This window comes from Leopardus geoffroyi, chromosome A3 (assembly GCF_018350155.1).
Source record: "Leopardus geoffroyi isolate Oge1 chromosome A3, O.geoffroyi_Oge1_pat1.0, whole genome shotgun sequence".
NCBI classification, from domain to species: Eukaryota; Metazoa; Chordata; class Mammalia; order Carnivora; family Felidae; genus Leopardus; species Leopardus geoffroyi.
In genome coordinates, this window is record NC_059336.1 from 117,048,281 (window position 1) to 117,075,641 (window position 27,361).

Consider the following 27,361-nt stretch of genomic DNA (forward strand, 5'->3'; position numbering starts at 1 on the left):
TATAGAGAAAATTATAAAACCTTCCTGAGATATTTTTAAAGGACCCAATTAAATAAAGCAATATCCCAAGCTTATAATTAAAAGACTGAATATTGTAAAGATGTCAGTTCTTCCCAAACTGACTTATGGTTTAAAATGCAAAACCAATAAAACTTCAGCAGATATTTTTTAAAAGAAACTTAATAGCTTACTCTAAAATTTATATGGAAGTATGACTTACAAGGATCCAAATAGGCAAGACACTGTTCAAGAATAAGGTAGGAAGCTTTCCTTTACTAGATATCAAGATTTATGTTTTTACTAGTTATGAAGTCCACTACTGACACAGAGATATTTAAATAGCTCAATGGAAGAGAGTAGAAAGGCCAACCAAATTCTTGGGCAAAATCCCTTAATCACAGTAGAAAGCCTTTCTGCTTCAGCCACTGATAAGTTAGCAAGTACTTACCAAGGGTCTATTTTGTGCTATGTACTATTACAGTGAATACGAAAGTACAAAACACTCTCATAGCCCATTTAAAGTTTAAAATTTTGCTGAAAGAATAAAAGATCTGCACAAATAAAGCAATTGGAGGAAAAGACCCAAGATAACAAAGAATTGTGTGGTATGGATACAAGTGTACACAGAATTAGAGAGAATGGAGACACCAAAGTGATCTGGGTCATCAGCGAAGTTTTCTTGGAGAAACAGCATCTGAATAAAGAGGTAAAGCACATCCAGGACCTCAAAAGGCATGAGTCAAATTACTTCACCCAGAGAAACAGCACAAGACAAAGTATGGAGGGAAGCGGGAGGACAACGTACGCACAAGACAGTGAGACATGAAACCACAGTTCGCCTATGGAGGCAGCCAGAGATCCCATCGAATACAGGAAGGACTCAGAGTCAGAATATTTTCTGATTAAAAGAGAAGGCACTAAAATTCTTGAATAGGTGAGAAACATAAAGCTAGTTGTGTTTATAAGGATCTACTAGAGGTATAAAATCTAGCTTGGAGGTTACATTAGCCAGTGATGAAGGTTTGCGGGTGGTAGGAAAGAAAGGAACAAATGTATAGTAATCTTGTCAGGAATCGAAATCATAAACCATGACTGATGTTTTAAAACCACGTGAGATGTGGGTTTTATTAAATTCAGGTTCCACAGTTATCTAACAAAAAAGGGTGAAGCAAGCTAAATATAAGGCATTCCACGAAAGAAAGAAATATGCTGAATAAAAGATTTAACTTTCTGGCTTGACCTACCAGTATTTACTTTGGACGTTACATGAGCTACATCAATTTTCTGGGACCTGATAAGAGGCACAGCTTTTGCAGAGGTGTGTACTGTATTCTTCCTTCGATCTTTTGCTTTACTTATCTTTGAAAGAGGTGCAAATATACCTAAGGGAGGAACGTAGAGCTTGAGTTAGTGCTAAACAATTAAAAGCATTTCCAATAAAGGGGCAAGTACAACCATTTGATAATATAAATGTTTAAGTTCTTTTTTAGTGCCTACCGGGAATCCTGTAGCGAGAGACAGGAAAAAGAAAGACACAACACTTACCCTCAGAGAGCTTACAATCTAGTTGTCAAGATGAACAACATACACAGTAATTTAAAAATCACATAAAAGATGCATGATCAGGTATTAAGTGAAATTCAGGGAAAAGAGAAATGAGTGAAGGTAATACTTGTCCATCATTCCATCATAACGATTTCTGACTAGGCTACTGGCAAATAATAGTGCACTTCAGAGCATACAAACTATTCATCTGTGTCACTTTGTCTCTCCTTTAGGACATATTTTCCCCACATGACAGCTTTTTATGCCCTTGTTCTATTTCTCTACCAGACTGTACACCTTTGGAAGATGAAATTCAAACATTATTCATTTCTGCATTTCCCCACTGTACCTAATTTCAGTGCCTTACACACAGTAGGGATATAAAAAATACTCTCCAGTACAAAATATAATCTTCCCAAAAGGCCTAGCCCTCAGCTCCTGACAATCATAAACAGCACAGTGCGTGCTTGGGAGGGGAGGCATGTGGGGACAGAGGGAGGGCCTGCGGATCTGCAGCGGCTCAGAGTATAAAATTCCATTTAAAAAAGAGGAGTTTATCCAGGCAGTGAAATATCCAGTATAAATAAGTATGCATAGACATTAGAGATAGTGTATAGACTACAAATACAAAGATTATCTGGCTAAGACATTTTAAATGATAAAAAAAAAAAGTCATAATATGTATATCACACTCTTCCATCGGGTGTTTACAATCTAATAAAGACATACTGTGACCAAAATGTAATATGTACATTAAAAATAACTTTTTTTTAAAATGGGTCTGTAGAAATGCTCAAGACTACCAAAAGTGAGTGCTTTGTTAATAACCAAAAAGTGCTAACTATATGCCTTTTCCGCTAATCATGAAATGCTTTCCTCCTTGGGATTCTATATTACTTTCTCCTGATTTTCCTCTCTTCTGACTTCTCCACAATGTTCTCTCTTCTGTCTCCCACCTAGCATATTTTCCTTGAGTTTCTATTCTTTTCTCTAAGCTCTTTTCCTTGCCAAATACACACACACAAACAAACACACACACACACACACACACACACACAGTGTGATAACTACATCCAATTGCCAAGGGTTGGAAGACAGAAATTATTTTATACTCCAGAAATGTAAATTTGTACAATATTAATGGAAGACAAAAATTCTGACCTAATCCTCTTTGTGGCATTAATTATAAAGAAATATTTATACTTAAAGATGATCACAAAGGTTACAAAAGTTACATTCGTATAAGGAAAAGATAGATTTGTGAAGCCAAAACAATTTCTAGTTTACTGCTATGATCCAATTACACTTTTGGAAATTAATCACACACACAAAAAAATCCAAATGTGAGGAAAAGACTGTATCTGAATATGTCATCATTGCAATTCTATTCATAAGTAGGAGAAAACGATTATTTGGCAATGAACTATTACATCACCATCAAGAAGTGAAATAATACAAATTGTAAAGAAATACAGAAAAGTATTAAAATTAAATCAATTAAATAAAAACGAAGTTACATGTTTGATTATGCTATGGTTTTATCTGAAAAAAATGTTATGTGTGGATATAAGAAAGACTGTAAAAAACTAAAAACCGAAACATACTTATGAGAGCACTCAGACTATGAGTTATCTTTTAAATTTGTCATTAATACCATAATAATGTTGCTTAATGGATGGTTTTTTCTCAATCTGAGGGAAGTTATATGGTTTTTCTTCCAAGGTCTTAGTAGAAAATTTCCACATCATATTATTTCACATAACACTTTTAAAAAAATATTTAATTCCGTTGCTTTAATAGATTTTTATAGCATATAAAACCTCACCTATATAGTTCTCATTCTTCCAGTTTTCTCAATTGAATAAATCATTTGGGAGAACCAAAATAAATTTAAAGCCATGACTGGCTGCAACCAAAGCCCACAATGCACACAGAATATGGGCTGATGTATCTATTCAGTAACTCACGCTGATCAAAATACTGGTGGGACTTTTTCCCAAATCTCAACATGTAACTGTAAAACTTAACTAAAGTGAACACGTAGGAAGAATTATTTTTTTTTTTAGGAAGAATTATTTTTAAACAGAAGAGTAATAGGTTTCTAGATCAACATGGCCCGTTTTGTTTTACCACAACTCCTGCCAAAACTCCACTGAAATATTAGCAAGGAATAAAAATGATACAAACTCTAAAGAAAAAAGAAATGATAAAAACGAGAAAAAATACCAAAAGCTTCCGAAGAAGCTTCCAAAGGTGGGGGGGGGGGGGGTCAAAAACAGAAGAAAGATTTTGAAACTTCCCCACAGCAACACTGGAAGCTCAAGATAATAGCTGACGAGCCAATGGCCCCGGAGCCACATCCCACCTGCCACCTATTTTTGTAAAGTTCTGTTTGAACACACCCATGCCCATGTGTTCACACACTGTCCACGGCTGCTTCTTCACTACAACAGGGCAGCTGAATACTGCAAACAAGACACTGGGTGGCCCTCAAAGCCTAAAATATTTACTTGGGCCTTTTACAGAAAAAGTTTGCCAAACTCCATCAGACAAGAGAGTATAATTTTCTAAATACTGACAGAATATGAGTTCCAACCTGACATTTCTTATCCCGTCAAACAATCATATAAAGTGTGAGAGTAGGAATAAACATATTTTTAGGATGGAAGGTTTCAAAAATGTATCTCCCACACAACTTTTGTCAAAAAGCTACTGGAGGATGTGCTCTACCAAAACAAGTAAGTAAACTGAGAAAAAAAACTGACTTAGAATAATAAAGAAAAAAACTGACTCTTTCCTCAGAGTATAAAGTCAATAAATGTCTAAAATTGGAAAAATCAAGGGCACCTGTCTGGCCTAGTCAGTAGAGCATGCAACTCTTGTTCTTGGGGTTGTGAGTTCATGCCTCACATTACACATGGAGATTATATAAAAATAAAATCTTAAGGAAGGAATACATACATACATACATAAAATTGGAAAAATCAGGAGAGATTCATATAAATATCTTATTTATAAATATAAATACTAATATCAGAAGATACAACTGAAGAAGTTGAAATAGTTCCTGCCTCTAAAGAGCAGGACTCACGGTCAGGGAAGGGCAAGCCAGGGAAGGATTTAACTAATGTTTTTAATAAACTTTATGATACAATTTGACTTACTGAACTAGGTACAATGTATTCACTTTGGTAATTATTAAAATTATTAAAATACATAAAAATGGTATTACCAAGTATTTTTTTAATGTTTATTTATTTATTTTTGAGAGAGAGAGAGAGAGAGAGAGAAGCTGAGAGAGAAGGAGACAGAGAATCCCAAGCAGGCTCCACGCTGTCAGTGCTGAGCCCAATGTGGGACTCAACCTCACAGACCATGAGATCTGACCTGAACTGAAAACAAGAGTCAGTGCTTAACCAACTGAGCCACCCAGGCACCCCAGTTTTGCTAAGTATTAAAATTTATTATAAAATTTTCATAATTGTCAAAACTTAGAAGCAAACAAGATATCCTTTAGTAGATGAATGGGTAAATAAATTGCAATATATCCAGACAATGGAATATTAATTCAGCGCTAAAAAGGCATAAACTAGGAAGCCATAAAAAGACATGGAGGAAACTTAAATGCAAGTTACTCAGTGAAAGAAGCCACTCTGAAGACGCCACGTTCATATTGTATAATCCCAATGATACGACATTCTGGAAAAGACAAAACTAAGAAGACAGTAAAAAGATCAGTGGTTACCAGGCGTTGAGGGGGGGAAGGGATGAACAGGTGGAGCACAGAGGATTTTTAGGAAGGTGAAAACAATCTGTATGATACTGTAATGATAGAGACATGTCACTAAACATTTGTCCAAACCCACAGAAGGTACCACACAAGAAGTGAACCCCAGTGGAAACTATGGGCTTTGAGTGATGATGAAAAGTCGGTGCAGGTCCATCTAAGAAACGTAGCCTCTGATGAAGGGATGCTGGTAATGGGGATGGCCACACATGCATGGGAACAGGGGATACACAGGAAAATTCAGCACCTTCGTCTCAATTTTGTTTTGAACCTAAATTGCTCTAAAAAAAGGTCTCAAAAATTATTATAAAATTTCTACAATTTAAAAAATCTAGGGGCACTTGGGTGGCTCAATCAGTTAAGCATCCGACTTCAGCTCAGGTCATGATCTCATGGCTCGTGAGTTTAAGCCCCGCGTCACGCTCTGTGCTGACAGCTCAGAGCCTGGAGCCTGCTTCAGATTCTGTGTCTCCATCTGTCTCTGCCCCTTCCCTGCTTGTGCTCTCGCTCTTTCTCTCTCTCTCTCTCTATCTCTTTCTCTCAAAAATAAATATTTTTAAAAGTTTTTTTAATAAATAAAATAAAAATAAAAAATCTAATATATGCTAGAATGAACAGATCAGTTGAACAAAAAATCCTGAAACCGATGATAGCATTTATAAGAACTTAATTTATAATGAAGGAAGCACAAGCCAGAGGAAAACTGATAAGAGTTAGAGAGAGGGGAGAAAAAATAATAATAACTGTTGCTGAGAAGAGACAAATTCTTCGGCTTCTGCTTAGGGTTCTTCGGCTTCTGCTTAGGGTAACCCTATTTTTAAATCCAATACATGATCATTGCCTTGCCCAAAACTCCCCTTTAAGCATGTAAAAGGGACAGAAGCAGGTCCTTGGGGTATCTAGCTTTGTCCTCATCAAACATGCCTCTCCTTGGGATGATGAGATCTGGGGGCAACATGCATTCTGTTACAATCTAAGCATTTCCCATGAACCTGACTGACATCTGCCCTGTAGGTTGCTAGCAGTTTTGCTCTTGCCTTCAGTCTGTTTGACAGTTACCAAAATTAGCTAACAGAGGAAAATTAAAATTAAATTCTTAACTCCACCCAACTAACCAAATACATTCCAAATGGGTTAAATAACTCAGCGTAAAAAATTAAAACATTCAAAAGAATAAAATATATAATTTTAAATTAATCCTTGGATTAGGAAGAAGTATCTAAGCATAAAAGCAATGTAAGAAGTTATAAAGAAAAAGTCTTAACTACATAAAACTTTGTGCCAAAACATTGCAAATGAAGTTCAAAGGCAAATGAAAAACTGGGCAAAACATCTGTAATAACTGTGAGAATTTAATATCTTAAGTATGTATTTGTGTTTCTAAAGTTTTTAAAAACCCACTAATATCCCAATCTCAATCATTTAGTAAGCAAGTAATATGAACAAGTATTTCTGGGCAATTGCCAGGATGACACTGTGTGTGTGTGTGTGTGTGTGTGTGTGTGTGTGTGTGTGTGTATGTATCACAATAAAACATTTTCACCACAATCTAAGAAATATGAATTCAAACATAGAAACTTTCAGCCATCATATTGGAAAAATTAAAGAAAATGGACCCATTAAAAAAATCACATTTTCTAACAATATTTAATGATTTGGGTAAATTATAATAGCATTTTGGGGCGCCTGGGTGGCTCAGTCTGTTAAGCGTCCGACGTCGGCTCAAGTCATGATCTCATGGTTCGTGAGTTTGGGCCCTGCATTGGGCTCTGTGCTGACAGCTCAGGCCCTGGAGCCTCCTTCTGATTCTGTATCTCCCTCCCCACAGCTCCTTCCCCGCTCACACTCTGTCCCTCTCTCAAAAATAAAGATTAAAAAATAATTTTTTTTAATTATAATAGCATGTCAAGTAAAAATGTAAAATACATATAACTATATAATCCAAATTTCATGAAAAGGATTAAATGGAAATACATCGGTGATTTTATCTTCTTCTTTTATCCTTTTTTATATTTTTCAAATTTTATACAAAAAACATTTTTATAAAGAAAAAAAATTAATAATCCACGAAAAAATGATGCTCCATTTTAAGTGTATGACAAAAGGAAACTAGTAACTTTATAAATGCATAACAGTTAGCAAGTAGCTACCATTTGTTGAGTACTAAGAGGGAATCAAGCACTATTCAAGGTGCTTTATATACTTATCATACAAACTCTTGAGGTATTGTTAGCCCCATTTACTGAAGACAAACTGAGGCACAAAAAGAGAATTAAGGTCACACAGCTGGTAGGTAGGGAAGCTGATTCGTACCCAAGCAGTCAGACTCTAAGCAAGGACTTCAGCATTAAATCATAGTGCCTCCTTGTGGAGCTGATATGAAATACTGAACAACCAAGGAAATTAATGTTCTAGAAGAATATTTCATGGCAAGGAAAAATATTCACAAAATAGTAAGTGACAAATTCAATTCAATATGTCAAGGGGTGTGTGTGTGTGTGTGTGTGTGTGTGTGTGTGTGTGTGTGTGACAGAGAGAGAGAGAATATGAATTTAAACAAACATCTGTCAGAAAGAGAAAGAATCATCCCATCTCAGCAGTACAGTTATAAAGTTGGCCTCGATTGCTATTTGAAGTTTTCAAGCTTTTCCACCTCCACAGCTCTGCACTTCCTTGATAACGAAGTCCCTTCCTCAGCCTTGAGAGCACCCTGGGCAGGACCGACGGAGGTGCAGAGAGCCGGGTGTACTCCTGGTGAGACACCATCTCCCAATCAATGTACTGCTCACAGCAAGAACAGGGCAGCCCCCTCATTTACTACATAGGAAAGTTTTATTTAAAAACCATAAAAGAGTAAATCTGATCATCTTAAACTAATTCTCATTAAGTTAGACCGTATCTCCCTTACCATATTTGGGGGCACATTTAAAGTACTGGATTTTCCCAACACTTCCATTGTTTTTTCCTTCTGGTTCATCCAACTCAATGCCAGCCCATTGCCCACTTGCAAATTCAGTTGTTCCACAAAATCTTAATGTTCCAACCTAAAGAAAACATAAATCAGAATACATTTTGAGGATTACTAGTAACTCTAAATGTGCTACTCTTGCAAACTTTATAGAAGTTTTTAAAAACTATTCTCTCAAAGTAGACTTCAGAACAGTAATATTACCAGGGACAAAAGGAAATATTATATAATTATAACAGTCAAGTCACCAAAAAGACACAAGAATCCTAAATCTGTATGCACCCAACAACTGATCTTGGAAAATCTCCAAATATTTGGAAATTAAACAATATACTCCCAAATAGCTCATGGTGAAAGAGAAAATCGCAAGGGAATTTAAAAACACTTTGAATTGAGTGAAAATGATAACACGATACATGAAAATTTGTGGGATGCAACAAAAGCAGTGCTTAGAGGGAAATCCATAGCATTAAACACTGGTGTTAGAAAAGGCCTCAAATCAATGATCTAAACTTCCATTTTAAAAAACTAGAAAGTGAATACACAAAGCAAGCCAAAGGAAAGAAACAATAAAGATCAGAAATTAAGAACAGAAAAATAATAAAGAATATCAATGAAACCAAAAGCCGGTTATCTGTAAGGATAAATAAGATTAATAAATTTCTAGCTAGAGACCAAGAGAAAAATAAGAGAGGACACAAACTGCAAACATCATGAATGAAAGCAGGACACTGTTACACTCCCTCAGTCATTTAAAGAATAGTAAGAAAGGGGGCGCCTGGGTGGCTCAGTCAAGCAGCCGACTTCAGCTCAGGTCATGATCTCCCAGGGTTCATGGGTTGGAATGCCACATCAGACTCTCTGCTGTCAGCACAGAGTCTGCTTTGGATCCTCTGTTCTCCTCTCCCTCTGTCCCTCCCCCACTGGTGTGCACACTCTCTCTCTCTCAAAAATAAATAAACATTAAAAAATAATAGTAAGAAAATACTATGAACAACCCTATACCTGTAAATTTAATGAATGAGATAAGATAAAATGTTCCAATTCCTTAAAAGATGTAAACTGTCAAAGCTCACACCTGATTGAATTTATAGTTTAAAACCTTCCACAAAAACAAAACAAAACAAAAAAAAAACCCTGCAGAACCTGATGGACTCACTGGTGAATTCTACCCAAGAATTTAAGGAAAAAATAATCAATTCTACACAAACCTAGATAGAATATAAAAGTGGAAGGACTAATTCTCAACTCATTCCCAGCATTACCCTTGATACCAAAAGCAGACACAAGGATCCTCAACAAAACAAGAGCAAATCAAATCCAGCAATATATAGAATCCAGCAATATATGGAAAATCAAATCCAGTGTCATGACCAAGTAAGGTTTATCATAAGAAAGCAAGGTTAGTTCAACATTTGAGAATTAATAAATATAATTCATCATACCCACAAACTTCTAAATAGAAGAAACTTATTCTCTCAACAAATGCAGAAAAAGCCTTTGGCAAATTTCAACATCCTTTCATGATAATAATAATTTTTTTAAAAAACTTTCAGCAAACAAGGATTAGATGGGAACTTCCACAACTTAGTAAAAGATACTCACAAAATCTACAGCTAACAATTATGATACTTAATGCTGAGTGCTTAATGCTGAGTGCTTCCTCCTCCAGATGGGGAGCAGAACAATTGATCAGTTCTTACTACTGCTACTCATCGTTATACTGGAGGTCCTTGGCAATGAAACTAGGCAAGAAAAACAAATGAAAGGCATACAGATTGGAAAGAAAGAAAACTGTCTCTATTCACAGATAACATGATTGTTTCCACGAGATATCCCAAAGAATCCACAAACAAGGTCAAGAGAATTCACAAATTGAGCAAGGTTACAGGATATATGGTCCATATACAAAAATCAACTGTATTTCTGTAAGAAATTTCCAAAACACCACCATTTACAATAGCACCAAAGATCATGAAAAATTTAGGTATAAATCTAACAAGGTGTATGCAGTATCTAAATGCTTAAAACTACAAAACTGATGAAATAAACCTATTAAATAGAATATACTGTGCTTGTGTTTGAAAGACTCAGTATCTTTAAGACATTCGTTCTCCTCAACTGATCTATGTCAACACAACTCTATTCAAAATCCCAGCAGGACTTTCTGTATGATTTTAAATCCATAAGCTGATTCCACAATGTACATGGAAAGACAAAGAAACTAAAAACAAAACAAAACTGAAGGCCTAACAACAAATGATTGCAAGACTTACCATAAAGCTACAGCACTTAAGACAGGGTAGTACTGAAGAAAGGATAATCATTGCATCGATGGAACAGAGTAAAATCCAGAAAGACCCGTACACATAAGGTCAATTGACAAAGGGGCAAGGGCAATTCGAGAGAGAAAGAACAGTCTTGTCAAAATATGGTGCTGGAACAGATAATCAAATGCAAAAAAAGAGAGAAAGCAACTCTATACCTAGCCCTCTGCACAAAAATTAACTCAAAATTAAATACAAACTAAATGTAAAACCTAAAACTATAAACTTCTAGGAGAAAGCATATGTGCTCTATCCTCTACTGTACTATGACATAGCGGAAAGTTTCTTAGCTATGCTAAACACAATCCATGTAAGGAAACACTGATAAAATGGACTTCATCAAAATTTAAAACTTCTGCTCTTTGAGGGGCACCTGGGTGGCTCAGTTGGCTGAGTGTCCAACTCTTGATTCCAGCTCAGGTCATGATCTCGTGGTTCAGTTCATGGAACAAAGCCCCACATCAGAGCCTGTCAGCTCCGAGCCTTCTTGGGATTCTCCCTCTCTCTCTGCTCCAACCCTCTCTCTCTCTCTCTCTCAAAATAAATGAACGTTTAAAAAAACAAAAACAAAAAACAAAAAAACTTCTGCTCCTTGAAAGACATCCCTAAGAGGATAAAAAGACAAGCAGCAAAGCAGCAAACTGAGAGAAAGAATAAAGGCAGCAGGATGGCCGTGAAGTGATCAAGTTAAACCAGCTGACTGGTACATGCACACTCATTATATGCTTCTACTTGTGTATAGCTTTAAATTATCCAAAATTAAAGGTAAAATAAAACAACAGAATAACTCTTCTAAACACCCATTCTCAGGCATAAGACAGGAAGACTAAGGAGGCTGAATATTAATCCCAAGTTAAAAATAGTAACAATAATAAAAGCTAACCAATGTCCCATGGATACATTCTCTTGGAAGTTGATAAATGTCCTTCTCAACATAATCATTTGTTTGTAGTTTACCTTCCTTTTTGAAACAATTTGCTCAGGAAATCCAACTTCCCGATTTTGGTGTTTTCTGAGGAACCCGCATCACCCTCCCCATAAGCCCGCCCAAATATTTAGACATAACTGTGTTAGGAAATTCGATAGGCAAGCAGGGATGCCCTGTTCCATTCTTCATGCCATGCTCCCCATTAACCCCAAAGCTAAAGAATAAAAGAAAAAGAAAAAGAAACAGCCCTTCCTTATGAGGTATTAGAAAAGAGAGAATGGCAACAAGTAAGTGCTGAAAGGAAACAGGGGCTTTGGAGAAAAAGAGGCATCTAGAGCATCTTCAATAGGCCAGGAGGGGAGGTCCTCTTTTCCACATACACTTTTATTATCAGGTTAAAATAATATCCAAGATTTCTCTATTTATGGGATCTCAAGGCCAAACACCCATGAACGGCAAGGGTCTCCTTTGTTCCATTTGTGCCAGGTAGTCACAGTGGGAAAACCCACTGAGGACTGCAGGGGGCTGCAAGGAGATATCTCTGGGCTCAGCAGTGTCTCAGCTCACGCCTCTGAATTCACGCAACAGTTCTTCCGTACTCCAGCCCTCCCATTCCAGCAAAGACATCTTCATTACTAAGTCCAAGTTGTTTATATTCTTAGATCATACTTCATAGTAAGCGTGCATCTAAGCTTCAGAGCTTCCGTTAAGTATGCTTCTACTTACACAATGCACTTTAAAAAAAAAAAAAAAACTCCCAACTCTGGCCACGCTGTATATACCTTTGGCACCCAAGCCACAAACACTATGACCTGAGACACAGCTTTAGAGACCACAGTTACTTACTATACCTTCTGTCCTGCAATAACAACACGATCCCCCAACTTCAGACCGAGTGATGCAAGCATCGCCTTGCTAGTAACACGATCATAGCTTGGAAGCATGGGCTTTGAAATGTCGCATGACAGGGGCACTGCATCTAACAGCATCTGCTTGATTTCTTTAGCAGTTGCTGCGGCATCGGCCATTTCTAATGGCATTTCAACTGGGTCTGGAACAACATCAGCAGGGATCTGTCCTTTGTCGTTCTACAAGTAGAAGAGAACAATTTCAATTTGTATCTACTCCAAAGCTCTACACGGTCATACACAATTATTAAAAAAAAAAAAAAGTTTTTAAAAATTTAAGTTAAACTCATTCCTCATATATTTATTCAGACAATTTACTGAACATCTACTACATGCCAGACACCATTCTAAATGCTACTGACGCCACAGTGAGGAGAAAAAACCCTGCCCTCAAGAAGCACACCTTCTGGTGGGAGAGACAGACTACAAACAATCAAACAAGTCAAGGATATATTATCTTAAATGGTAAAAAGTGGCAGAGAGAGAAAAACAATTCAGGGAAAGGAGGTGAAGACCCGGAGAGCGGTGTCTATGCATGCACAGTGGTCAGGGAAGAATGCACCGCTAAGACGCACTGACGCCGAGGCCCGAGGAGTCAGGTGTGGGAGTACCATGCAGGGTAGCCAGTTGGGAAAGGCGGCCCAGGCTCGGGGAAGGGCAAATGCAGAGGTCATGAGTGGACAGCATGCCTGGCTGTGCAGGTTTGGAGACAGAAGTCACAGCACCGACTGGCTTCCCAACCCCAGATCCGAGATTCTGCCCACTATTCCACAGCCACCGCCTCGGCTCTGTGACCTGACCCATCCTGCCCACTCATGGAGTGACTCAGATTTCAGGAATAGAAACTATAGTTTCAACACTTCTAAATTTGGGCTATAATCAAGAAAACAGCTCTGGTCTCACTATAAAGGAGAGACTGCATCCTTGGATTTATCCTGCAACAAGATAAAATGGTCAGTTACGAGCCCACTAACATTTGCATGGTGTTTATATAACCAAATCCTATCATATAAATTGTCTCATTTGATTCTCACATCAAGAAAAAGCTTACGAATTAAACAGATAAAATATCCATGCCCATGGAGAGTTTATACTGTAGTAGGAGAGACAATAACCAACTAAACACACAGAATATTACTACTGTTTCCACTTTGCCCATTAGGAAAATTCAGCGAGAAAAGATTAATGACTCACTCAAAGTCATTTATGTGATTCCTGGCAGAGGTGACATTTGAATCCATGTCTAGGACCTGCTAGACTCAGTCGAGAATTTCTCCTACTCAGGGCTATCCTTCCCTCAAACATGTATCTCTCTTCTGTGTTCCCTAACCAAAACACTTGGACTCAATAAACATGCTTCCAGACTGTAATCTTCTTCTAATAAGATGAATCAAGATTCTTTTGCTGAGAAACTTCTTTTCCTTGTCTTCTCTACTGATTATCTTCAAATGCTCCGTATAGGTGAAAACATGAGGCTTTTAGAACACACTTAGTTTGCAAGTGCCTCACATTTTTTGTTTTAAAATTCAAGTCAGTTTGGTCCTAAGTAAACATATGGTAGGAAGACTTGTTATCAAATTGCTGAGACGGTGATGGGTCTATTTTAATCCCAGATTTCAAAGAAAATATACAAAATATAATAAAGGTGTGTATAACACAAATATGTACTCTTGATACAAAAGGGGGGGGATATTTTAAAGCCTCGTACTGATAAGCTGCAAACTATATTTACAATGACTATTTTACTTTAGATTTAGAAGTCCTCACCTCTCTAGAGTAAGTCACACACTTAACATTAATTCCTAGAAAATGTGGCAACTAAAACTTGTTAAAAAATACTAAATAATAAAATAACAGTGATGATGTCATGCTAACATAAGAAAGCTTGCTCATGATTAATTACAGAAATCCATTTTCTTCTAAGATTGTGGTTATCACAGTATGAGCCAGGGACTACTGCTGACCCACATGTTGGCTGCTTTTTTTTTAAGTATTAATCCTCAAAATACAATAATCTATTATTATTTCTGGCTTGAATTGGTAATCTATCTCAATGGCATGCCTCACTGCCTCTTACTAAATTCAAAATATTCTCTCCACTAATGAGGTCTTGTCAACAGTTGTACTAGGAAAAGCACACACACATCCCCCTCACATTCCAACCAAACTGCACAATCATTTCCTAGCCTTCGTGCATGCTACTCTCCACTCTGCCTAAACCGCTCTTCGCACCTCCCTCCTCTAACCGTTAGTTCTTAATGATGTTTAAGTGCTCAATGTCACCTTTGCCAGAAAGCCTTCCCAAGGCTTAGAGAGATACCCCTGGTACGTGACCCCATGGCACTCTGTGCCCACTCCCACATCATAACCCACTGAATGCAACACACTACAGTAAAATTACTTGTCCATCCTCCCCTCTGGACTATATTCTCTTTGGAGACAAAAACTTTTATTTATTGTTGTATTCTCCCAGTGCCCAATAAACAACAGGGAAGGAGGAAGGGAGAGTGGGGGGGGGGGAAGGAAAGAGGGGAGAAGGGTTAATTAATCAAAGATGGGATTAAACAAAGTGTGGCAGAAAGACGTAGGGAGAAGGGAAACAAGAAAGCGGGGAGGGCGAGAGGAAAAGGGGGGAGGGAAGAGACTTTTTCAAACACTGCCCACTCCTGTCCCTTCAAGGGAAGGCACAGACCCCATTAAGAATCCCCACCAAAGCAAGTCACTGCTATTGATACTAAGAAAAAGAACACTGAGAGCTGCTCTGTGAAGACAATAAAATAACCAAAGATTTGAAAATTATGAAATTCAATCCTGTGTGTTAACTTTGTAAATTAGTAACACAGTTACCATGAAAAAATTAATTTTCCCTTTAATTTTTAAACCTTTACTACACTCCTAAATGTGCATTTTTAAAAATTTCCTGGAATGTTTTCCCAAAAAAATTTGAAATATAATTTAACATAGAAATATAACTTTAACATATGCATTTTTGATAGCTAACTTTTTATAAATACATCGAAAAACTAAATGAAAGATACTGAAACTCAAATATGGTAACACTTTAAGGTACATTTTACTTCACTGATGAAAGGAAATTCTGTAGAGCTTATCAATACAAGGGGACTGAAATTCACTGCTATGCCTTATAATTATTTGAGATAAAGTTGATCACCATTACTCTTTATACACAGCACAAAAATCTAAATTCTTTCCTCATACAGATTCTATAACAACATCCAGAGACAACTCTTTACTGGGAGACAACAGCAGACATTTTAACTCTTTTAATATTTTTCACTTTTAATTTAGTCTCTTACCCTAAATGCAGGATTTGCTCCATGTTCCAATAAGCATCTCACAGTACTTGCACACAAGTTATATGCAGCAATATGCAGAGCTGTTCCAAAATTAAAGTCACTGCAAGTGGCATCTACATCTGCAATGACACACCACACGTATATTAACTAAAAACTTAGATTTAGCTATTACAATATGAAAGGAGACAGGCTGAGTTTGTCTGTTTGCTTGTTTTGGTTGGGGGAAGAACATTAATAAGCCACTTAATGAGACTTAAACCAACCTGCTAGAAGCACCGTTTCACATATTTGTCACCTATGTGATCACATATGTAATCACCATTCACAAATACAATCTCCATGTTACAATCTGGTCAACCAATTATTTTCTTAGTACAATAAAATATCGTTACAACAAGAACTGATATTATCATAGACTTTCCAACTATCACAAACTAAACTATATTTAAAAGAAGTTAATGGTAATAATTCACATTTGTAAAAGTATCTGAACACAATCTCTCATTAACCTCTTGCATACGTGCCATGACAACTACAATGAGGTAGAAGGGTTTACGTCAGGAGCCAGTAAACAATGGCCCAGGGGCCAAGCACAACTCATCATCTGTTTTTATAAATAAAGTTTTACTGGAACATGGCCACATACATTTTTACATATTCTCTATGGCTAGACACCTGCCATAACTGCAGAATCAAGTAGTTCCAGTGATCCAGATTCCTATCTGGCCTTTTACATGGAAAGTAGTAGGTAAAATTATGCAGAATTTTCAAATCAGCAATAAGTTAAAGACTAAACATGCAAATGTGTGCAAATTGTATTAATTCAAAATACTTCATCAAACAAATGAATTTGGACTTCATAGTAGGAAAAAAGAATCTTGCAATTCTAAGGACATTTTAATAACCTTCCAATAAATCATCAGGATGCTATATTTAGACACAAGAAATCTTCCAGATTTGGAAATCCCATTTTGAATGTTTTCTGTAACAAGGGTTTTAAATACTTGGTTCCACTAATCCTTCCTTAACCTAAACCGTACCAGCCCACATGCCCTACCAACAACGGCAAACAACCAAGACATGCTCAGGACAGACCTTCCTGAGTTATTCAAGACACTGTACTACCAAAAGAGGCCCTTCTTCCCAACATCAATCAAAAATTAAAAGGTAAAAGTTAAAGATAAAATGGACGATTATACAAAGCAGGTTAGAAACAAACATTCTGGGAAATTTAACTGTTGAACCTATAAAACAAGTCTTCTACAAACGGGGAGAACACTGTATCCCGCCACCTTCAACTTTAAGTATTACTACTGCACATGCTCTCATTTTTTTTCTCAAAAGAAAACCAACCCACTTGAGAGGACCAGAGAAAAAGTCAAAATACCAGGACTGTAATTTAGACACTCTGATGTTCAATTTTAGGGTATCACCATCAAGATAGGAGTGAGGGGGAAAAAAACCCTTGAAATTGTGTCCTTTAGTGGAATCACAGAATTTCAGAACCGAATGCCATCTAAAATACTCTTTATGATTTCAATGCTTAGTTCTGAAAGCTTTATTGCTCTATTTCTGGCTACTCGAGAGAAAAGAATTATATAGCACATAGATTCAATTACACTTTATAAAATCCATGTTAAACTGGGGAATTTGCAGATATAAAAACCCAGAGAACACTATTTGGTGCTTTTAATTTGTATCTCTTTGTACCAAGCCTTTTGTGAAATGACAGCAATTAACCTTCAATAAAGAAATATTAAACTATTCCCAAAAAAACGTGGAATAGGAGGTCATATGGAACAAGATGGATTAGAAGTCAAAATCTCTTTGAACTTTAATTTTTATGCCACTAATAAAGTGTTCAACTAATAACATCTAATGGTGATCTTATAGTACTTGCCTTTGGGTTTAGATGTCTTCAAAATCACTTTTATAAGCTCAGGGACATCAAAATAAGCAGCATAATGCAAAGCATTCATATTTGTCCAACGACTCCGTAAACTAACATCTGCTCCCAGATCAATAAGTTGAGTTGCAAATTTTACAGCTGTATCAACATCACCTAAAGAAAGTTTTCTAAATTACTCTTCTTCAGTACAAACTGCAGATCCAATAGATGGCTATCTACTACCTCATTTTAAAAGCCAAAGTAAATAGCATACCAAATATATACATACACCTCAAAAATTTCACTTACAAGGAATTTATTCTAAGAAAATAATCATACTCAGAGATATGGATAAACACTTAGCCATAAAGATGTTCATCACAGCACTTTTTATCACGAATACATTTCTGAAACTAAACTACTTTACAAATAAATAATAAATTTTATTCTAAAATAAAGTTCTAAAAGCACAATAATAAGAAACTGGTTAATAAATCATAAGTCATCCACATAATGGAATATTTATACAAAGCCATTAAAAACAATGTACTAGGGGTGCCTGGGTGGCACAGTCGGTTAGGTGTCTGACTCTTGATCTCCACTCAGGCCATGATCTCAGGGTCGTAAGTTCAACCCCCACATTGGGCTCTGTGCTGGGTGTGAAGTCTACTTTAAAAAAAAAAAAAAGGCAATGCACTAGATTAGTCCTACTCAGTGTGCTCTGTGGACCACTAGCAGTCCCAAACTGTAATTTCTCTGTCCTTTTGATAACCCTTTTCTTTTACCCTATACAATCATTTCTTCAGAATATATTAATCAAAATTTCATGCATTATGAAACACAAGTGGGCTTGTATTTTATATCTTTATTTCATTTTTCTATTATAATTTCATTTTTACTTTATTTTACAAAAAGAATCAGTCCATGATGGATTGTAGAAAAAAAAGTCCTTAATCAACAGCTTAAGAAGTCTATATCAGACTATTAAAACAGGGACAGAGACTCACAATATATAGTTAAGTAATAGAGGCAGGTTTTATACAATGGTAAAAGCACAGAACACCAATCTGGGAAAAATGTGCATACATGTTATGTATATAGAAATACCCCTCGGACAGGCCTAAAGGCTGGGGTCTGTAGGGACTGGATACTTGGAAAACAACTTGGGTTGTCTAACCTTGCTGTAAACTCTCAGGAAGGTTCTAAGGTGTTACCGGTTACTCTCACCTAGCGAGCATGCAGCAATGAAGCCTGCTCGGATGTACCAGGCTGGGATGTACCAGGAGACTATAAAGCCCCCCTGAGAAAAGGGAGGGAAGGGAACAAGGTTTTGGGATGACCCCACTGAATGCTTGCCTATTCAGGGGATATTGTTATCATCAGCTGGCTACCCTCCCAGGGACTGTGGATGGCATAAACACAGCTTATACAAACACAAATACAGATGTCTTAAGCCACTAGTAGTTTGTCACATACTTACCAATACCATGAGCTCCAGATTTGCAAGTATAATGTAAAAGTGTCATATCTGTCAATCCATCTCTGTCATTCACATTGCAACCTCTCTTAAGAATCTGAGGAAACCAAGGATGATCATGATAACATGGCCACTGAAAGCGGATTTCAAACCCATGCTGAGAACCAGGTTAGACCATCTTATCGGAATTTGTTCTCAATAAAATGAGTATCGAGAACGGGCTTCTCTCAAGGACAAACTTTAAATCTACATCCAATAACAACGATGAAAACTGAACTTGTCAGCAGACTGAAGGAAATTCCTAAAGACGATTCCAGGGTAACCTGGCACTCCAGATACGTACTTTACTTAACCTCTCAAAGGATCAGCAAAATTTTCTTTGTAACGGGCTTAATGGCATTTGAAAATATATACATAACCTTTCTCTCCTTACAACGTGACAATGTGCAGGTCAAGGAACCCAGTAACTCTTGCTTCCCTCCTTCAAAAAATCAAATGTTTTTAAAAACAAATGTTTTTAAAGCCTAGATCTTTACCAAACCACCCAAAAGTATAGGTAAAACATGTCGGTAATCAAATCTCCTCATAGAGTGTATTTTTTAAAGTTAACAAAATTAATTTGTACAAAGAAAGGAAATATGGAAAATGCCTGCTGCCATCAAGAGTCTATAACGTCAGAGCTCCAGGTGTCAGCAAATGAGGAGCATGAGGGAACAACGGAAAGAATGTACAACTGCTCTGAGCAAAGCCTGGAGATACAAGAATAAACATCAGAATGTTTCAAAGGTTTCCCATGTATCACCACCTTTCCGTTCAGATGGCAGGGTTCAAAGGGGAGCACCTATACAATTAACAATCCCATTGATGCCAAATGTAAAACGTAGGAATTCCTTACCTCATTTCCAATAATGTCAATGTTCTGCTGGACCTGAGGAACCCACTGTCTTAAAATGGCAAATAATTCTGATACAGAAGTTTTAGGATCAAAGAGAATTTCCTGGCATGATGTATCATTAGGATCAAAGAAAGAAAACTCTGTTTGAAATTAAAAGAAAAAAGGTATAAATTAAACTTATTAAAAGTTACAAATAAATATATTGAAAATAATAAACAATAAGACCAGTGCTCAAATGATACAAATATTTTTAGATCCTAGCAAAAGTTTACCTTAAGCAATTTTCAAAACCAAAGTCAAGAAAGCCAAAAAAGTATGAAGCATTCCTGAACAGCTGTGAGAACGAGATTTCTGTGCATCATACCACATTTTTTTTATAGATGAAACAAAAATGTGAGTGCAACCCATCTCAAACGCTGAATTTTCCAAGAACTACTTCTAAGGCACAGAAACTTTGTCAAATTTTATCAATATTTTCAGCTCTTACAACATAAATATATCATGAACAGTAGACTCACATCAACCACTCATAAAAGGGGGAAAATACCAAAATATCAACTAGTCTATAATTTTAAATATTCTTTTTACTTCTCTGATTTGCCCAATTTTCCATAAGAAACAGGCATTGCATTACTTTTTACGCACTGGAAAAGCACAAGGAGAACTGCCATGCCAACCAATTAGGCAACAGTCTCTGGCAACGCAGAAATGAAACCTTAGGACAGAGTGACTGGCTTATTTTGGAATGTGTATTAGTAAAAACATGGAATATTAGCAAAATTGAACATTACCGAAATATCTCTTAAAACTTTTCTAAGATAAAACTTTTCTAAGATTCACAGACAACTTTGGTCATCCTATGGCTAGAGAATAAAAGAGAATGGAAGAAAATCAGATTGTACGATCTTGAAGAATCTTAAAAAAAAAAAAAAAAAACTGGGCAGGGAATCTAAAAAACCAGAAGCATCTAAAGAAGGAAAGCATTAGCGAACCAACATTTGCTGAGTGCTTACAATTTACCAAACACTACACAAGTCCTCACAAACACCTTACCTAGGAGGGATTATTGTTCTCATTTTGCAGATAAAGAAACCAAAGCTCAGACTAAATCATACTCCAAGTCACACAGCTGGTGAGTGGCAAATCTGGAATGGAAAACCAGTTCTATATCCAAAGTCTATCTTCCTTCCTCTACTATACTGTCTCCCTAAAAGAATTCACTATTGAAGTCAGCTTCTTTTTTTTTTTTTTCAACGTTTATTTATTTTTGGGACAGAGAGAGACAGAGCATGAACGGGGGAGGGGCAGAGAGAGAGGGAGACACAGAATCGGAAACAGGCTCCAGGCTCTGAGCCATCAGCCCAGAGCCCGACGCGGGGCTCGAACTCACAGACTGCGAGATCATGACCTGGCTGAAGTCGGACGCTTAACCGACTGCGCCACCCAGGCGCCCCTGAAGTCAGCTTCTAACAGCATACATGAGTAGCAGGATTCGTATTTATGTTCTTTATGTTTTTAAATATTTTCCAAAATTACACTTATGTACACATAATTCATACTTTTAGAATCAGGATAGCTAAAAGGTGAGTATAAAAGCACACAACCAAGGATGTGTATAAAAGGGGAGCCACAGTCCATTAGAAGAGAATCAGAAAGACTAAAACTAGAATAAGATACTATCCAAAATCTCAGACAACAGAATGGTCCTCTAGGTTCAGAAGGGAAGACACAGAAAAGAACTGGTATCCAACATGGAGAAGCACCTTGCATGGTTTTTAAACATAGATTTTGGCATGTTTCTTATAAACAGCAGTTGACTAGATTGGGGAGGGGGGTGTCTAATTGATTTATCTATTCAATAAATATTTATGGATGAACCCCTTTCCTAGGCACTGGGCATTTCTAGTAGAGAGATTTCTAAATATATACCTAAAGAGACTCTTCTGCATGTGTCTGCAGGAGACAGATTCAAGAATTCTTACTGTAGCATTTATTATAATGGCAAAACATTTGGGCTGAAACATCTCTCCATAAAGGAATGCATTGGAGTGGCCTATTCTATCTTTCACTTTTTTACAACTAAATAAACGAATTAAGATATCTAAGTCATTAACTGATAAGCACAGGTCTCAAAAAAAAAACATACTGATCAATAAGCTACATAATAATATGCAGTATCTATCATTTACATAAAATTACAAATACACAAAACAGTACTACACATTGTTTACGGATGCTCATATGTATAATAAGTATATAATAATGTGGTTTGGAAACATCACACTAAATTGAAGATAGTGGTTACCTCTGGAGAGTAAGGGGAATAGGACCAAAGAAAAACAAGGAGTTTCAACTTCAAGATTTTCTTGTAACTAAAAAACAAGAGCTAAAGGAAAAATGACAAAATATAATATCTAGTCTTTCTGATGGTAGATGTGTATGACTTACATGTTTGCTATTATTATATTTTGTGCATTTTTATATTCCCATTTTATATTCCTATTTTTAAAAAATTTCATTTTTAAAAAATGAAAAGCAACGGGAAAAGAATCCCACACATAATATCAGTTAAGGTAACAAACATACCAATGAATGTGTGAAGCTTATTTATAGAAAATTGGAAGAGGAGAGGGATTTAAATGGAGTAAGACATATTACATTGCTGAACTAAAAAATAAAATATTTAAAACTGTCAATTTTACCAAAAACAATTATTTAAAATAATTTAAATTCTAATCATCTCACCAAGACTTATTGTAAGAGGAGATACAAAATGACTCTACTGTTCATCTGTTGGCAGAGCTTCTCAAACATCAGTATAGATAGGAATCACCTAGGGATCTTGTTACTATGTAGATTCTGATCCAGTAAATCTCAAGTGGGGCCTGGGATTGCCTAACAGACTCCCAGTGATGCCAATGCTACAAGACTAAAGACCACACTTTGAGTAGCAAAAATCTAGAAAGTAAATTTAAGATAAATAAACAAGAACATCTGAACTAAAAAGAATAATGACCTGAGTAGCAAGAGGGAGCAGTAGCCCAATAAATAATAAAGCATATAACAATGCTTCAGTAATTATACACTGAGGTGATGGCAAACAGCAGGTATCATTTAAATAGTACTTAATAGGTGCCAGGGACTGTTCTATGCACTTTATAAATATTACCTAATTTAATCCTCATAATGACCATATGAGGTAGGCACTATTATTGTTCTCATTTTATCAAAGGGGAAATAGAACAAAGAAGGGGCAGTTAAAAATAAGTAATTTGCCTAAGAACACACAACTGGTAAGTGATTGAGTCAGGATTAAAGCCAGACCATTTTGTGATCTTAACCTCTATGCTATACTGCATAGTAACAAATCTAACTAAATCCAAAGTTTGAGCCCATACAGGAAAAAAAAAAAAAAAGCTTTAATCAAAAGAAAGGTGGAGGGGTGTCCCATTTACCCACTTCATGTCAACATGGAGTAATGGGGACCAGATTTACCCTTCCATCTGAAACAACAAAAAAAAACAAAGGAAATAGATAAAATGCAGTTTTCAAGGGCACTGGACATCAAGGCAATGAAAGACAGTGACTCCTAAGAGACAGACATAAATAAGGTGAGTCTTACGATTGTCCCAGGTTTCTGCACTACAGTGCAGAGAGAGGGAAACCAAGAGAAGCCCAGAAGACTCCCTATGTTGAGGAGACAGCACTGAGAACCCAAGGAAATCAAGGAAGCTAGAGCTCACACGGAAGAGTATCAGAGGAGAGAGAACCCCAAAGACTTATGGAGGGTCCTCTTGAGTACTTAACATACATTTAAAAGTAAAACCCAAAGTAAGAGAAAGAACCATCTAAAAGGATTAAAAGGATCAGAGCCCAGTGCTTATAAAAGGCCTAAAATAGTGCCTATTTCTACCAAAAAGACTAGGGAAAAAATTCACAGGGCACTGGGTAGAGTACTGAATAGTGAGAAATAATTAGCCTGAGATTAGCACTGCTCCAGAAGTACCTAACAAATCAAAAAACCAGACCTGAAATGGCCAAACTATTTCCAAGTAACTTAACTGCATCCCAGAACAAACTTCAAGAATATTTATAGGAATAGAAAAAACACAGCACTGAACAGGTAAATTCACAATGATTGTCATTCAATCAAAGATTGCTGGGCATGCAAAGAAAGGAGAAAACAGGACCCATAATCAGGGATAACCAACTGAAAAAGACCTAGAGGGGGCGCCTGGGTGGCTCAGTCAGTTAAGTGTCCGACTTTGGTTCAGGTCATGATCTCACAGTTCATGAGTTCGAGTCCTGCATCAGGCTCTGTGCTAACAGCTCAGAGCCTGGAGTCTGCTTTGGATTCTGTGTCTCCCTCTCTCTCTGCCCCTCCCCTGCTTGCACTGTCTCTCTCTCTCAAAAATAAATAAACCTTAAAAAAAATTTTTAGGGGCACCTGGGTGGCTCAGTCAGTTAAGCATCCGACTTCAGCTCAGGTCATGATCTCACAGCTCGTGAGTTTGAGCCCCGTGTCTGGCACTGTGCTGACAGCTCAGAGCCTAGAGCCTGCTTCAGATTCTGTGTCTCCCTCTCTTTCTCTGCCCCTCACCGACTCATGCTCTGTCTCTCTCTCCTTCAAAATAAATAAACGTTAAAAAAAACTTTTTTTAATAAAAAAAGTAAAAAATAAATAAATTTAAAAAAACAGACCTAGAGTTGGCACAAAAATTATAATTAACCGTGGGGCACCTGGGTGGCTCAGTCAGTTAAGCATCCAACTTTAGCTCAGGTCACAATCTCATGGTTAGTGAGTTCGAGCTCTGCATCAGGTCGTCTGTTGTCAACACAGAGCCCACTTCAGATCCTCTGTCTTCCTCTCTCTCTGCCCCTCCCCCACTCTCACATGCTCTCTCTCTCTCTCTCTCTAAAATAAACATTAAAAAAAAATTATAATTAACAGAAAAGAATATTAAACCAGTCATTATAACTGTATTCCAAATGTTCAAAAAGTTAAGTAGAGACATGGATGATATGAAAAAGACATAAATCAAACTTTAGGGATGAAAGCAACATCTGAGATGAAAACTACACTGGGTAAGACACTGCAGAAGAAAAGATTAATGAACTTGAAGACATAGCAACAGAAACTATCTAAAATGAAACAGAATTTTTAAAACATGAAAAAAACATCAGTGAGCTGTGGGACAACTTCAAGTAGTCTAATATTCATGTAACTGGAGTGTCTGAAAGGGTTCAGAGGCAGGAAAAATATTTGAAGAAATGATTACCTAAACTTGATGAAAAGTGAAACCAACGGGTCTAAGAAGCTCAACAGACCCCAAACACAAGAACATTAAAAAAAAAAAAAAATTACACCAAGACACATAATGGAAAAATTACTCAAAATCAATGATAAGAACATCTTAAAAGCAACCAGGGGGCGGAAAAAGACGCATTATTCAGAGAAACAAAAATGAAAGCAGATTTCCTATCAGAAACAATGCAAGTAAAATGACAATGGACCAACATCTTTAAGCACCAAAAGAAAAAAAACTATCAACCTAGAACTGTATACTCAGCAAACATTTTTCAAAAGAGAAGGTAATATAAATATGTCCTTAAACATATAAAAGCTGCAAGCATTCCTCACCAGCAGACCTGTACTACATGAAATGTTAAAGGAAGCCCTTCAGGCAGAAGGAAAATGGTATTGACTGGAAATCTAGATCTGCACAATAAAGAACACTGGAAAAAATGGTAACTACATGGGCAAATAAGATTTGTTATTATTACTTAAGTCCATTTAAGAGGCAATTCACGGGGCGCCTGGGTGGCGCAGTCGGTTAAGCGTCCGACTTCAGCCAGGTCACGATCTCGCGGTCCGTGAGTTCGAGCCCCGCGTCGGGCTCTGGGCTGATGGCTCAGAGCCTGGAGCCTGTTTCCGATTCTGTGTCTCCCTCTCTCTCTGCCCCTCCCCCATTCATGTTCTGTCTCTCTCTGTCCCAAAAATAAATAAACGTTGAAAAAAAAAATTTTTTTTTAAAAAGAGGCAATTCACTGTTTAAAAAAAAGTAATAACAGTGCATTGTGGAGTTTATGACACACGTGATATGTGCTCTGTGTAAACTGGCTCTGAAGGTATTCAAAGCAAAAGATTCAAAAGTCTTTATATTGTCTCACAGAGTAACCATCTTGAGAATCAACACTGAACTATACATCTAAGCTCTGGTTTGTGCAGGTTGGTCTTTCTTTGTTTCTTGTTTTAATCTCATTCTCAGCCTCACATTCAATGGCTCGCTTTCATTACACTTAGCATAAAATACAAATTCCTTGCCAAGGCCTAAACAATCCTGCAAGATTTGCCTTCCTCTCCAACTTCCTCTCCTGTCATTCTGCCCCTCAATCACTTTGCTTCTCAGCCACAATGGCCTTCCATTAATTCTTAGGATATACCAAAGGCTTTTCCCCCAACTCTGTGCCTTTAACTTCCTATTCTTTGGCTTGTAACACTTCTCTCCAAGATCTTCTTGTGACCAGCTTCCTCTGACTCCAGATGACTACCCCATCTATAATAGATGCTCCACTAATCCTCTACCACAGCACCCTGTTTTTTTCCTCCACAAAATTGACTGGGATATTTATATTTTGTTTATTAATTCGTTTACTATCTTTTCCCACTAGAATGTCTGTCTTGGTCACTGTGCTATCCTCAGCATCTAGGACAGTACCTAGCACATAACAGGCCCTCAATAAATACTTAATAAATACAATTCAGGGTGCCACTTTTAAAGGGACACTGATAACAGTGTACTAAGAAGGAAACAATTAGAAGGAAAAGGGTCTAGAAATCCTGCCACTGAGGGAATGATGAAGGAACCAGAAACGTGTAGCCTACAGAAGTACAAGCTAGGTAAAAATATTCAAATTATCTCTAAATATTTTAAGGCTATCATATAAAGAAGTGTGTTCCACATAGCAAAAACCAGTATCAGTTGGCCAAAGTTTCCAGGAGACATATTTTGAGTGTAAATACAAAAACAATTTTATCACACCTAAAACTTTTTAACCATGAAATGGACTATTTCATTAGTTTCCCACTCTTGAAGATATCCAAGTGACTGAGTGGTTATTTATTAGAGATCTTGAAAACAGAATTTCTATCCTAAAAAGTGAGTAGGGAAAAGCTGACCTACAGGTCCATTCAGATTCTAAGAATGTATAATTCTAAGCATATAAGCAATATTTAATTTCAATTATACATAAGGGTCAATATCCATTATCACCTTACATTCAGTGTATTTATTCAACAAACACTGACTGAGCAACAAAT

General features: G+C 36.8%; 1 protein-coding gene across 4 annotated transcripts in view; it reads right to left on the minus strand.

Annotated features, from left to right (window-relative positions):
* The window catches only part of CLIP4 (CAP-Gly domain containing linker protein family member 4), an 81,610-nt gene that overhangs the window by 29,905 nt on the left and 24,344 nt on the right, over nucleotides 1-27,361 (minus strand). For 3 of the 4 annotated variants that reach the window (XM_045447279.1, XM_045447277.1, XM_045447280.1), the window contains 7 exons: nucleotides 20,041-20,180; nucleotides 19,149-19,278; nucleotides 17,681-17,842; nucleotides 15,781-15,899; nucleotides 12,407-12,643; nucleotides 8,241-8,376; nucleotides 1,245-1,382 (listed from right to left, as the gene is read on the minus strand). In XM_045447279.1, the coding sequence (XP_045303235.1) occupies nucleotides 1,245-1,382; nucleotides 8,241-8,376; nucleotides 12,407-12,643; nucleotides 15,781-15,899; nucleotides 17,681-17,842; nucleotides 19,149-19,278; nucleotides 20,041-20,180 (1,062 nt within the window). The remainder of the gene's footprint in view (nucleotides 1-1,244; nucleotides 1,383-8,240; nucleotides 8,377-12,406; nucleotides 12,644-15,780; nucleotides 15,900-17,680; nucleotides 17,843-19,148; nucleotides 19,279-20,040; nucleotides 20,181-27,361) is intronic. The other variant, XM_045447281.1, reaches the window with a different exon arrangement.